The sequence below is a fragment of the Neofelis nebulosa genome, chromosome 3, assembly GCF_028018385.1.
Source record: "Neofelis nebulosa isolate mNeoNeb1 chromosome 3, mNeoNeb1.pri, whole genome shotgun sequence".
Taxonomy (NCBI): domain Eukaryota; kingdom Metazoa; phylum Chordata; class Mammalia; order Carnivora; family Felidae; genus Neofelis; species Neofelis nebulosa.
The window spans coordinates 82086870-82101694 of NC_080784.1; the positions used below are offsets into that span (position 1 = coordinate 82086870).

Genomic DNA, 14825 nt, shown 5'->3' on the forward strand with positions numbered 1-14825 from the left:
GTCTGTCAGCCCTACCGGGCAGCCAGCTTCCCTTATACGATCGCCTACGCTGGCCGACCTGGTCCAAGTGTTCGCTTCAGAGCATTTGCACTTGGGAGCGTCTGCCAGAGTTGCCGTGGTAATATGCGCGTCTATTATGAGGCGCGTGGTAGTGATGGCGGCGCTCAGTGAGACTTTCCTGTCACTGGATACTACTACTCCCAGCCCTCCTCAAAGCCGCCGGAGCAACCCTCAGGTCTTTAGTTTACAAGTGGCAATTTGACTTGCTCTGCTGCATGTCTGGGGGGACCGTGGAAAGTGTGGAGACGCCTCGGGGATTAAGCGATCGTAGCTTAAAAAGAAAAAAAGCCAAACAAATAAACAAAACCCACCCACCCTAACAAACATGAGGCTGCTGGAGAGAATGAGGAAAGAATGGTTCATGATTGGAATAGTGCTGGCGATCGCTGGAGCTAAACTGGAGCCGTCCATAGGGGTGAATGGGGGTAAGTGCTGCACCTCTGAACGCTCCATCGCGATTCTCACTTCAGAACTAATTTTCGAGTCTTGGAAAGGAGGGGAAACCGTAATTGGGAAGTGTCTGCTTCTCTCAAGGGCACTGACCAGCTCAGGGTGTCCTTTGGCCCATTCTGCTGCTGTTTTAATTTGTCAGCCTTGGAGACTGTAGCTAGGAATGGGGCAAATGAATTTGAACGCAGGTTACCTTTTCCGCGAACAATCTATGAGTATCCTTAGTGTTAGGGAGTGAGGTTACTGAGAATGAAACTTAACTCCTCTTGCCTTCATAGTAGCATCCTATCCCAAGGGACGCTAGGTTGCCAGGAGTTCCTTATCTATCTTCGAGTGGCCACCATTACCTTGTCTATTTCCGGATCCCTCCTCCTTACCGGCCCCATGTTTAAAAAAAAAAAAAAAAAAAGGTGGGGGGTGGTGGGGAAAGAAAAACGGACACCCCTTCATTCTCCGACTCAGACTTCGTAGCCCACATGTTGCAGAATGATGATTTGCTGCAATTGCCACCGCTCCAGAAACTCCCAAGCCGACTGACACGTTGCACTTTTTCCTTACAGGACACTACTTCCGTGTGCTGCCCGGACTCAGTTGCTAGTACTCTAACAGATACAGGCAGTGTTAGACTATGTGCAGTGTGTATTTTGGCAAGGAAGTGTAGGCAGGCTAAAATCATACTCAGATCTCTGAATAGTAGGAGCCGTGTAATGTGGAGGTAGGCATTGGTGGAAATATCATTAGTCTTTTATTCTCCTCCCTGCGGTTTCACCCTTACACACTCATGTCTTCTTCATAAACATTAATTGAATTTCTCCAATTCATTGTCTTTTTGACCTTGTCACCTTTCACCTTTATTGACAGTTTTAATACGGTCAGTCATACAACAGGGACAAATAAGGACCGAAGTGAGCACACAATTTTTTAGGAAGTGCTCAGAAGGATATTTGCAGTTATATGTACCTTTTTGTTAAAACATGATGGAAGGGAGTGAAATATCTCTCATTAGAACAGTGGTTCATTCAAGCATCCACCCTCAATTTCTCCATTTAGAAGTAGCTTCAGGGAACATTTTAAAAGGAATTTTTTGAACAAAGACTGTGAGGATTAAAACTTTTTTGTGTATTTTTTTTTCTATATTCAACTTAGTACAAAATGTGTAGAATATGTAACTGAGAATAAAACTGATATTCATCATGGTTTCTTCTTCTGAAGATCTTTGACCTAGCTTCTCCTGGAGCTTTTGGCAAACTTGTGAATGCTGGTATTTCAAGTTCTGCCAAATGAGTACCCTCTGTCCCTGGAACTAGCTGGATAGGCAGAATTCAAGTTAGGGTGTCTTTGTGGTGATCTGGAATGCACACTTAACCAGCTTCAGTAGCACACTTTCTATTTTATGGTGTTAGATCTATTATTTGCTTATCCTTAAGGTGTAATTACAGGTGATATATTATCTTCAAGTTTTAAATCTGCAGACGCTAGGTTAGGTGAAATACGTTTTATCTTACATTCCAAGGATGCTGTGAGAAGAAGGGTTATTGAACACGGAATCATTTCCTTAGGGCTTCTTTGAAGTGGTGTGTGCAAGATGGATTCTATAATCTTGTTTGTTCCTTCTGACTCTGCTTCTTGAAGTTTTGGTGTATTATTGTATCTTAGAAATGCTTCCCATTTTTGCCGGTACTTGTGCCATTAATCCAGGATAATTCATTTCTTTAATTAATTATAAGATAATAATTATAAGGGGTGCCTAGGTGGCTCAGTTGGTTGAGTGTCCCACTCTTGATTTTGGCTCAGGTCATGGTCTCACCAGTTGGTGAGCCTTGTGTGGAGCTCTGGGCTGAGAGCTGTCGGTGCAGGGCCTGCTTGGGATTCTGTCTCCCTCTCTCTCTGTCCCTTCCCTCTTCCCCCCTCCCCTTTCAAAATTAAAAAAATAAACATAAAAAAAAGAGTAGAATATTAAGAACTAAAAGGAAGCTTTAAGTATTTTAAACTAACATGCTACTTTTACAGTTGATGAAGATACTGAGGCCTGAGGTCAGTGCTCAAGGAAGAGGCACTGGACATCAGTGCTCTCCCTTTATTTCATACTAGTTGCAAAATCCATACACATTTTCTTGGCAAAAAATAATTTAAAATGAATAACTATTGTAAAGAAGGGTTCTATGCAATAAAGATATTTTCCATGCCTTAAGTTTTAGCCTAAAAACGCAGAGCAGAATCAGCAAATATGAAATAACAGTGTACTCAGATGATTTGATAACTGTCCATGTATAAAAGTTACTTTTTCCAAAAAAGTAAAACAAATGATTGCTTAGGATTTCTTTCTTTCTTTCTTTTTTTAAATTTTATTTTAGAGAGACAGTGTGAGCAGGGGAGAGGGGCCAAGGGAGAGAGAGAGAGAATCTTAAGCAGGTTCCATGTTCAGTGGGGAGCCTGAAGTGGGGCTAGATTCCACAATCCTGGGATCATGACCTGAAGCCAAATCAAGAGTCAGACACTCAACTGACTGAGCCACCCAGGCCTCTTGGGATTTCTTATATAGGCTATCAGGCTTAGTTCTTGATAATTGTGTTGAGCTTTTAATTGACCTTCCCACCTGTGAAACCTCTTAAATAAAAATAAACCTCCAAATAGTACCAAATAACATTTCGCTTCATAAGTTAAAACAACAAAAATCTAGGAACAAGGAGAGGAATGGTTGCTGAAAATGTTTCTATTGCATCTTGCTCTTTGGAATGGTCTAAAGTGCCTCTTTGTACTTGTAATTTTTAGTCAAAGGTTCCATTTATGTGCTGTGTACACTTGGGGATGTGATTTTTATTAAAAAAAATTTTTTTTTACATTTATATATTTATTTTTAAGAGACAGAGAACAAGCGGGGGATGGGCAGAGAGAGAAGGAGACACAGAATCCGAAGCAGGCTCCAGGCTCTGAGCTGTCAGCACAGAGACCGTGGCAGGGCTTGAACTTACAAACCGCGAGATCATGACCTGAGCCAAAGTCAGAAGCTCAACTGACTGAGCCACCCAGGTGCCCCAGGGATGTGATTTTTAGTGCTTTCATACTGACTGAACAGTTTTTTTTTTAAGTTTATTTGTTTTGAGACAGAGACAGCACGAGTCAGGGAGGGTCAGCAAGAGAGAGAGAGAGAGAGAGAGAGTGAGTTAAAGTGAGGGAGACAGAATCCCAAGCAGGCTCCACATCGTCAGCACAGAGCCCAGTGCAGGGCTCCAACCCACGAAGCCCTGAGATCATGACCTGAGCCGACACCAAGAGTTGGATGCTTAACTGACTAAGCCACCCAGGCACCCCTGAACAATTTTCAGTAGAAAGGTTTTCTAGATATTCTTTTAAATAGGAAAAGTTTTGGTAGTCTTAAACTTAAGATGTTTGCTTCATCTTTACCTGGATCAATACTTTAACGACTATACTCTTTATATGTAAATGCAAGATTTCTACACTTAACATATCATACCTGTGTTCTGACCTCCCTTTGAAAACAATCTGTATAGCCAATAGGTGAGTTGTATATTGCAGGAAACTTATAGGTAATGGAAACCCTAAAATTAGAGACATTGAATGACTTTCCAAATGAGAAAAAGTATAACATGTACTAGCCTTGAAAATTTAATTCTTAGTTCACTGTTCTTTTTACTCAGGTACATTTCATTTTTATTTTATTTTATTTTTAAAAATTTTTTTAACATTTATTCATCTTTGAGAGACAGAGAGAGACAGAGCATGAGCAGGGACGGGGCAGAGAGAGGGAGACACAGAATCCAAAGCAGGCTCCAGGCTCTGAGCTGTCAGCACGGAGTCTGATGCGGGGCTTGAACTCACCAACCCGTGAGATCGTGACCTGAGCTGAAGTTGGATGCTCAACTGACTGAGCCACCCAGGTGCCCCTTCATTTTTAAATATGTAGAAGAAAGTTGAAAATAAAGAGCCAGGGTAAATGTAAATGTGCAGATTTTGAGGTGCTGATAATCTGTTCCAGTGCAACACAGGGAAGTGCTGAGCTATGCACACCTTTGAGTTGACCAGAGTAACACTGTGCTATTCATTCTCGGGAAGAGAAAAGTTTACTTCTTTGGAAGTACAGAGTAAGTTTCTCAGTTCTATTTGCATCTTAATTTAGATTATTGACATTAATAAGACATAAATCCTAAAAGGAAACTGCTTCGTTTTTCCATTAAAAAACATAAGCAGAAACATGTTAAAGCTTAAGTGTGTTAGCATGAATATCTTAGATTATAGGTTTATAAATGAAATTTACTTGGTGATGAGTAGATTTTATAAAATGGTAATAGTTCCTTGCATTCTTAAGCATTCCAAATCATTTTCTTTTATCTCCCCCCCCACTCCTTTAAAAGCATGGATTTGAGGAGCCCAAAAATTACCTTGTTTTTCTGGGTAATTTTTCTCCTGATTTTGCTCTCCTATCCTATTTTTACTGATCAACATTTTTTTTTCTTTTATTTACAGGAAAAGTTAAAACTTGTATTTCTACTTTGAACTTTATAGCCACCTGAAGATCCAGGTCTTATTCAGATCTATTTTGGTGACTTGGAGGATGTAATCATTGTCTTGGAGAGGGGCCAAATCTCATTTTTTTTCATATCTCATTTTTATATGTAGTCTCAACTTTCACCTCTGTGCAAATATTTACCAAATGTTTATTTCAGCCCTGTGTGACTTCTAGGTTTCCATTCCCTACTTGGGCAATTTGATAGTTGATCACATCTCAAAGGGGCTTTAGGTCTCTCCAAATCAGAATTAATTCCTTCTTCCCTTTTAAAACATACATTGTAGGGGCGCCTGGGTGGCTCAGTCACTTAAGCGTCTGACTTCAGCTCAGGTCATGATCTCACAGTCCGCGAGTTCGAGCCCCGCATCGGGCTCTGTGCTGCCAGCTCAGAGCCTGGAGCCTGTTTCAGATTCTGTGTCTCCCTCTCTCTGACCCTCCCCCATTCATGCTCTGTCTCTCTCTGTCTCAAAAATAAATAAAGGTTAAAAAAATTTAAAAAAAAAATAAAAAAAATAAAACATACATTGTAGGGGTGCCTGGGTGGCTCAGGTAATGATCTCACGGTTTGTGAGTTCAAGCCCCGCATCGGGCTCTGTGCTGACAGCTCAGAGCCTGGAACCTGCCTCTGATTCTGTGTCTCCCTCCCTCTCTGTCCCTCCCCCACTCATGCTCTGTCTCTCTCTGTCTCAGAAATAAACATTAAAAAATTTTTTTTAAAAATAAATAAAATAAAACATACATTGTAGGAAGCCATGAAATGTCCTCACCATGTTCTTCCATGGCTTAAAGTTGTTTAGATGTGCATCTAATATAAAAGACAATGTGCCCCATCTCTAAGCTTTAAAATACTAAAAGCCTGGAATCATGCCAAGTAGTTCATAGTTATCATGTGTATTTATGTATGTATGCATGGAATGTGGGAAGGGTTAGCTTCTTAAAACATATAATTGTTGGCCAACTAAAGCAGATGCTGTAGCTGCCCCAAAGAAACATGCAATCTAAGTAAATGCCATGCGCTTGCTGTGGAGATACATCTTTGGCCACATTCCCTGGCTCTACCTTACAACCACATTGCTAATTTTAACCCATCCTTTATAGAAATTTTGGGGTACCGCTGTGGGCAGAGGTGTACTTGATAAGAATAGGGTCTCATAAAAAGCAGGGAATTGGAGGAAAATAAAAATGAGTTCAAACAAACAAATGAACAAACAAGGTATTTAAAATTCGTGGAAGACGTTTACTTCCAAAACAAGCTGGATTCCTTGACTTTAAAATCTGTTCCTGAATCATCTTCCTCAGTTGTAGAGGAAGTATTATTTCTAAGTGTGAGCTGCAGAGACAGATTCACTCACAAGTATAAAAAATGCACCTCTTTTTAAGTTTTGGAGCACTTTTACTGCCCTGAAATGTAATACCTTTTGCTCTTGCCTTCTTCCTTTTGCTCCCTTTTCTCAGATCTCAACAAAATAATTTGTGTAAATACCATGTATATATAAGAATTTCTTGCCATGTTTGAGGAGATCTTTGTTTCTTTTTGTTCATTGAGATACTACAAATGCCTAAAATATAGTAGATGCTTAGTAAGCATTTGTTGACTGAATGGTGATTTTTCCCGAGCTTGGTCTTACTTATTGAGCAGTATCTGTGGGTATGGTGGAGGGCTGCAGGGAATGGAAGAGCCATGAATGTGGTCCTGTTATTTTGCTTAAGGGAGTGTATTAGTTTTCTGTGCTGCCACACCAGAAACACAAACTGGGTGGCTTCCAATAACAGAAATTTATTTTCCAGAAATTATTCTAGAGGCTAGAATTCTGAAGCTAAGGGCCACGCTCTCACTGAAGGTCTAGGGAAGAATCCTTCCTGGCTTCTGGCTTGGGCTGGTTGCCAATTGTCTTTGGTGTTTCTTGGCTTATGGTAATACAATTCCAGGCTTTGCCTCAGTCTACACATGGCCATCTTTCTGTGTCTTCATATTTACCTATACTTGTAAGAATACCAGTCATTGGATTAGGGTCCACCTTAATCCAGTAAGACCCCATCTTGATTTGATTGCATCTGCAAAGAACCAATTTCCAAATAAGGTCACATTCGTCAGTTCTGGGGGGACATGGATTTTGGAGGACACTATTCAGCTCAGCACGAGAGGGCTGAATAGAATGTCAAATATGAAATGATCAGATTTTGATATGTTGGCATATGCCAGTGTTTCTCAACCTCAGCACTATTGACATTTTGGACATGGTAATTCTTTGGTGTTGGGAGGGCTGTCCTATCTGTGCTTTCCAGGTTGTTTAGCAGAATTCCTGATCTCAGTCTACTAGATGCCAGTAACACCCCCCCACTTGCTGAATTATAACAACAAAAAAGAGTTTCCAAACATTGCCAAATGTCTATAGGAGGCAAAATTGCTCCTGCTGGAGAACCACTGGTATATAAGTACAAAATGGCATTTTCTCAGAACTACATCTTTTAAAAGCATGTTGTCCTTATGGTGCTGGGAGAACTGGACAGAAACATGCAGAAGATTGAAACTAGACCACTTTCTCACACCATTCACAAAAATAAACTCAAAATGGATAAAGGACCTGAATGTGAGACAGGAAACTATCAAAACCCTAGAGGAGAAAGCAGGAAAAGACCTCTCTGACCTCAGCCGTAGCAATCTCTTACTTGACACATCCCCAAAGGCAAGGGAATTAAAAGCAAAAATGAACTACTGGGACGTTATGAAGATAAAAATCTTCTGCACAGCAAAGGAAACGACCAACAAAACTAAAAGGCAACCAACGGAATGGGAAAAGATATTTGCAAATGACATATCAGACAAAGGGCTAGTATCCAAAATCTATAAAGAGCTCACCAAACTCCACACCCGAAAAACAAATAACCCAGTGAAGAAATGGGCAGAAAACATGAATAGACACTTCTCTAAAGAAGACATCCGGATGGCCAACAGGCACATGAAAAGATGCTCAACGTCTCTCCTCATCAGGGAAATACAAATCAAAACCACACTCAGATATCACCTCACGCCAGTCAGAGTAGCCAAAATGAATAAATCAGGAGACTATAGATGCTGGAGAGGATGTGGAGAAACGGGAACCCTCTTGCACTGTTGGTGGGAGTGCAAACTGATGCAGCCGCTCTGGAAAACAGTGTGGAGGTTCCTCAGAAAATTAAAAATAGACCTACCCTATGACCCAGCAATAGCACTGCTAGGAATTTACCCAAGGGATACAAGAGTACTGATGCATAGGGGCACTTGTACCCCAATGTTTATAGCAGCACTCTCAACAATAGCCAAATTATGGAAAGAGCCTAAATGTCCATCAACTGATGAATGGATAAAGAAATTGTGGTTTATATACACAATGGAGTACTACGTGGCAATGAGAAAGAATGAAATATGGCCCTCTGTAGCAACATGGATGGAACTGGAGAGTGTTATGCTAAGTGAAATAAGTCATACAGAGAAAGACAGATACCATGTGGTTTCACTCTTATGTGGATCCTGAGAAACTTAACAGAAACCCATGGGGGAGGGGAAGGAAAAAAAAAGAAAGAGGTTAGAGTGGGAGAGAGCCAAAGCATAAGAGACTGTTAAAAACTGAGAACAGGGGCGCCTGGGTGGCGCAGTCGGTTAAGCGTCCGACTTCAGCCAAGTCACGATCTCGCGGTCCGTGAGTTCGAGCCCCGCGTCGGGCTCTGGGCTGATGGCTCGGAGCCTGGAGCCTGTTTCTGATTCTGTGTCTCCCTCTCTCTCTGCCCCTCCCCTGTTCATGCTCTGTCTCTCTCTGTCCCAAAAATAAATAAAAAACGTTGAAAAAAAAAATTAAAAAAAAAAACAACTGAGAACAAACTGAGGGTTGATGGGGGGTGGGAGGGAGGGCAGGGTGGGTGATGGGTATTGAGGAGGGCACCTTTTGGGATGAGCACTGGGTGTTGTATGGAAACCAATTTGACAATAAACATATATATATATATATATATATATATATATATATATATATATATAAAGCATGTTCTTTGGCTAATATATTAGATCTTCAAGAGAGTTGTATACAGGTGACAAAATGAAGTAAATATTAGTTAGGGTTGCTGCTGTTGTCCTCATAGTGTTAACACATTTGGGGTGATGCCAGCCTAACTCCAGAGAGGATTTTCCAGAGGGTAAAGATTAGGCCTGTTGGTTCACAGCAGTATAGCCAGGGCCTGGCACAGTGTAATAATAATTGCAAACTTAACATATTGTTACTACTGTATTACTCTATATGTATTATTTCATTCACATAGTAAATGCTCAGTACATCTTTGTAGAATGACTACCCGTGGGCTGAACTGAATGTATGTGTGAATATAGATTTTTATTTCTGGTATCCTAGAAGGAATAAAATAATATTTGCTAAACAGAAGGGAACTTCTTCCGTTGATTCTCTCTTTCTCTCTCTCTCTTTTTTTTTTTTTTTCCTAGTTTGGGGAATTTTGATTGTTGTATAAGCACTGATACTGTGGTAGATACAATTAGACGTCATACTGAGGGATGTTGCCTATTTGCTCTCCTATATGAGAGCAGTTTATTTTTATTCTGCTGGTCTGAGGATACTGTGCTGAACTGGATAGGCATGGTCCTTGCCTTCTGGAAAATCTCTTTTGGAGCTAGACTGCATCACAGCAAATACTTAACTCTTCAGAACAGTAGTATAGTAAGGGTAACACTAAGATTTGAAGTACTATTTGCCCTCCCTCAATGGATTCTTCTTTAATACCAAGTTATCTACTGGAAATTCTTATCTAACAGTAACTTGTTTCTCTCTCTTTAGGACCACTGAAGCCAGAAATAACGGTCTCCTACATTGCTGTTGCAACAATATTCTTTAACAGTGGACTATCATTAAAAACAGAGGTACTGTCACCTATGGGGCATATCAAAAGCAGGGAGAAAAATTTAATTTTTGCTTATAATTTTGAAATATCAGAATCCTTTTGTAAAGATGTATGTAACTATGGTCCAAAAGCTTCACTACAATAGAAGATGACTTCAGCAAAGGACTTGTGTTTTGAACCTACCTATTATAGAAATTTTGTAGTTGAACAAAATGGACCCTGAGGGTGTGGTTATAATGGGTATGTTTTTAATACAGCAACTGCACTGAATGAAGCATCCACTTGAGGTCTTCCTCAGATTATGGTGGTCAATATGATGGTGACTGCTGTGGCACATTTGAGTTGATGTTTAGTTGGGTTTCCATAACTTTTGTTCTCAGGACTCATGCTGCTCAAGTGATGCCTGTTACAACTTTTAACCAATTTGTATTTAAAACAATTTTTTTGTAACATGTATTTATTATTGAGAGACAGAGAGAGACAGAGCATGAGCAGGGGAGGGGCAGACAGAGAGAAGGAGACACAGAATCCCAAGCAGGCTCCAGGCTCTGAGCTGTCAGCACAGAGCCTGATGCATGGCTTGAACCCACCAACAGTGAGATTATGACCTGAGCCAAAGTCGGAGGCTTAACTGACGGAACCACCCAGGCGCCCCACCAATTTGTATTTTTAATGTATATTTTTTGCTGGTATATCTATTAAATATTAATAAGTATTTTAAGAAAAAATTGGGATTTTTCATACTATGTCACAATTTATCATGAAGATATATAGTTAATGTTATTTATTGATCAGTGTGTCGCTGAACATGGAATTCTCCCAGAATTAAAGAAATCAGACATTTTTAACATTCAAGAGAGGAATAAGTAGAATTTATGATTCTCTTTTGGCTTATAACAAAAAAGGAGAAGAAAAATATAGGAAAAAATACCTATTTGCTCTTGAAGAAATTACTTAGGATTTTTAAAGTTGTTATTCTAAGATGCTTATTCTTATGTAGATAGGGAAATCTTACTATGCAAGGATTTTTTTTTTTTTTTTGGAAATAGCTTTATAAGTTAAAATTTTGTTTCAGCATCATGTTTTGCTTTACTTATTTTTTATTTTAAGTGTGATTGGAATGACGACCAAATTTAGTTACAAGGACCATCCTAGTAGCAACATGGAAAAAATACGGTTTTAGTAAATTTATGTATTCTGTAGTTATCTGGTTGGTATAAATGTTTTTATTGGAGCATTATTTTTAGATAGATGGGATCCATGTGTGGTATCTGTGAAATTATGTCTCAAAAATCCTGAATAGTCTCACTACTATTGAAAATAACTGACATAGGATGAGATTTCCTAAATATGTTAAATTCTAGTTTTCACAAATTACATTGACATGAAAAGACTATGATCAGTGCTTACAGGGCGCAGGCTTTTTCTGTCACCACCTTCATTCTACTGGTTCTCAAATGTGGGGCCTAGTGATACAGAAAAATAGTTGCTACCCCTATGGTGCTGGACTATTCTTCTTTGGAGGTCTTCCTGCTGGTCTTGGATAATGCCCTTTGTGAGCAGCTGCCTTACCCAAGTCCTCTACTTGGGATGTTGCTCTAACTATGTCCCCTGGTGGCTGCTTAACGGCTACAGCTGTTACTTATGCCATGAGAAATCTGGCAAGAGACTTGATTCTCTCACTCCTTAGCTTCTTGCTTAATATGATTCTGTAAAGCAGCCAACTTTGTGGGATGCAGGAGTTTAAGAAGGAAGAACGTCACAGCTATCAGCATTTCTCTAAGGACCAAATTCTTCTGTAAGCACCTAGGAAACCTTCAGAGTATTCCAGCTAATTTGGATCTAATGATAAAATGCCTTGATCCTGTGCTTTATCACGGTATCTAAGTAGCCATCAAAGCCATTTCTTCCACCAATGCCCCTTTTCACTGTATTACATTGTGATTTTCAAGATCCATTCAGTTGAAGATGTTTTAGATTGCATCATTGTATAGTGCTAAACCATCTTTAAGTCCTGCTAATTTCCTGGGCAACTGAACCAATGGTTTTAAGTTAGCAGGTAGCAATCTTGTTGTTATTTGTTTTCTAGTTAATAATCTTAAATTTATTTCAGCCGGGACTACTATTTTTGAACCTTATTAGAATAGTGTGTTTTTGCAGGCAGGAGATAGTAAGTTATTATTGACTTGAGTTTATTTGAGAGCATTCACATTGGTCCCATTCAAGTTTGATTTATATTGAATATTTCACGTAGTATTACCCATTCATTGATGGAATGATGTATATTCTAAAATTTGTTTTGCTCATTTATTAAAATCATAAAGAACTCTGTGTTAATACTAAAAAGATTTAATGCTAAATCTTAAGTCTTATAACTGTTGATTTCTAGATTTTAAAATATCTGTTGAAATGTCTTCTGAAAATTTATTGTATTCAAGTTAAGTAAGGTCACATTTGAAATATATTTGATGTTTAGCTAATTAGGAGCTACCATTTCAGAGGATTTGTCACTTAATAGACCGTGGCAGGATCAATCTCATATAAACAAATACCTATGAGGTGCCTGTGGCTACAAAGCACTGTGTTTGGCACTGGGATACAACCAAAGATGGGCAAGATGCTCAGGGCCTGGAAAGGGTCCTGAGTAGGGCAGATTATACAGGTCTTTCCTTATTTTCCTAAACAGATTATTTTTTGAAGTTCTATTACCTTAGAAGTAAATATAGCAACTTCTAAACTTTACGTTCATGCTGCTTGTTTCCAGCCTAGAACTATGAGGCTGATTTCTCAGAAAGTGAATCAAATGAAGGTCAAATAAGGGTTAGAAGGGAAATTGGTGTGTAAATGAAAATATTTCTACATCTCAGAGTGCCTGATTTTAAGCAATTCTCGATACTGTCAGTGATAATTCTGGTATAATAAATATTTGGAGTATCTTTACTTAAGTTTACTTTAATGGAATTTGACCTGTATTACATGTGAATAAATAAAATGTGATGCAGAATCAACTTTTCAATTATTCATGATGGCATTTATTTGAGTACGTGGCCCTAAACTCTGTATGGGTATGTATGGAGTAATACTGTTTTGGATGTTACAGTGTTTACTTGTTTTTTCTTTTCCTTGTGACCTTATTTTATCTTTATGTTTGTATGAAGAAGTTATGGAAAATATATAACCCTGGGTTTTTGTGATAGTCTTAAAATCTTAGGGATACTTCATGCCTATTATTTCCCTGTTGTTAAGAGGCCTCTCATAACCCAACATTGTTGGCCTTTGTGATTCATTTTGCTGGATTCTTTATTGTTCCATTGTCCTGAGGCAATGGCAGTTGTTTATAATTGTCATATATTAGATCAGCTAGTATTTTTAAACTAAATTTTGTTTTTTATAACTTTTTCTGATTATAAAACTGGTATTTACCTATTGTAGAAAGATTAGAAAGAATAAAAATAACTAGCATTAACATCTCTGTGATTTTGGTCCCTCTTTTCCTAAACATGTTTTATACATAGAATATTTAAAAATGAAATACTTAAAAAAATTATATATATGTAAGTATACATATATATATATACATATACTTGCATAGTATCATGTACATGTACACATATATAATCTTTTTTTCTTATGTGACACTGTATAGTAATTTTTTATATAATTTAATATTTTGATTTAATTTTTCTTCATATATAATAAAATTTATATTTTGCTTACTTTTATGAACATAAATCAAACGGTACAAAAGTGTACATGATGAGAAGTCTTCTTTTCTCCCCTCTATCAGATATGTGGACATAACTAATGTTAATAGTTTCTGTGTATCTTTCCATAGTTAATAGTTTCTGTGTAAAACATATGTGTATTGCACCCCTTCAAGCTGAGGTATTTTGTACTGCTTGCCACCCTGTCTTGTTTTACTCAGAAAACATATTTTGGAGACTGTTTCATATCAACACGTAGAGAACTCCTTGTTTCTTTTGGTATGCTGGAAAGCATTCCGTTGTATGAATGTGTCATGCTATATTTTACTAGTCCTCTATTTATGGACATTTAGGTTTTGCTGCAAAGGATAACCTAAAAATTGCCCATGTTCCCACATTTGGGAGAAAATATGAAGGATTACTTCCTGGAAGTGAAATTGCTAAGTCACATGATACATGCAGTGGCAGTTGTGACAGATACTCCAAGTACCTAGAACAGTGCTGGGCTCTCGGTATTTGTTGACTGAAGGAATGAGTTGCCAGATTGCTGTCCTTAGATTGTGCCAATTTATATTCCTATCGGTTAAGTTGGGAAGGACCTTGTGTTCCCACATGCTTGTCAACACAGTTTTAACATGGTTTTTAATCTTATAACAGCCTGGTTGTACCTTAATTTATTTAATTATTCATCTGTTTTTGGACTTTTAACTCGTTTCCTGATTTTACTATAATAGATGATGCTGTCGTGATCAATTCTGCATATAAATGCTTGTACCACTTATTATATCCTTAGATCAAGTACCTAGACATAACATTTTAGGGGTTCAAGAATGTGAATTGTATTATAGTCCTCCAATTACTTTTCAGTAATTCCCAAATTACTTTTCAGAAAAGTTATTCTGTTTCATATTCCTACCTGAAGTATATGCAAATGCTTTAGTTATTGCATTCTGGCTGATCATTTTGTTTCTATTAAAAAATTAGAATCTTATTTATTTGGCATTCATCAAATACCTCTGAGTATATCTCAGTGGCATTTGGTTTCAGAACTGTGAGAATTCTTGGCACTGCTGGTGCTCAAGTTTTCTCTGGGGTGGAACTTTAAAAATTCTGATACTGTATTAGGATGGCTCCTTTAATCTTCGATCTGATCCATGGACCTGGTGTGGCTTCTGGTCTGCCCGGTGTTTTCCATTTGC

General features: G+C 38.4%; 1 protein-coding gene across 8 annotated transcripts in view; it reads left to right on the forward strand.

Annotated features, from left to right (window-relative positions):
• The first annotated feature begins 164 nt into the window (after nt 1-164).
• Nucleotides 165-14825, forward strand: part of SLC10A7 (solute carrier family 10 member 7) — a 259901-nt gene continuing 245240 nt past the window's right edge. For 3 of the 8 annotated variants that reach the window (XM_058721233.1, XM_058721234.1, XM_058721236.1), the window contains exons 1-2: nt 176-485; nt 9859-9941. In XM_058721233.1, coding sequence (XP_058577216.1) covers nt 386-485; nt 9859-9941 — 183 coding nt within the window. In that variant the 5' untranslated portion in view covers nt 176-385. Of the gene's footprint in view, nt 486-9858; nt 9942-14825 lie in introns of all 8 variants that reach the window. The other 5 variants (XM_058721237.1, XM_058721239.1, XM_058721240.1 and 2 more) reach the window with 4 other exon arrangements.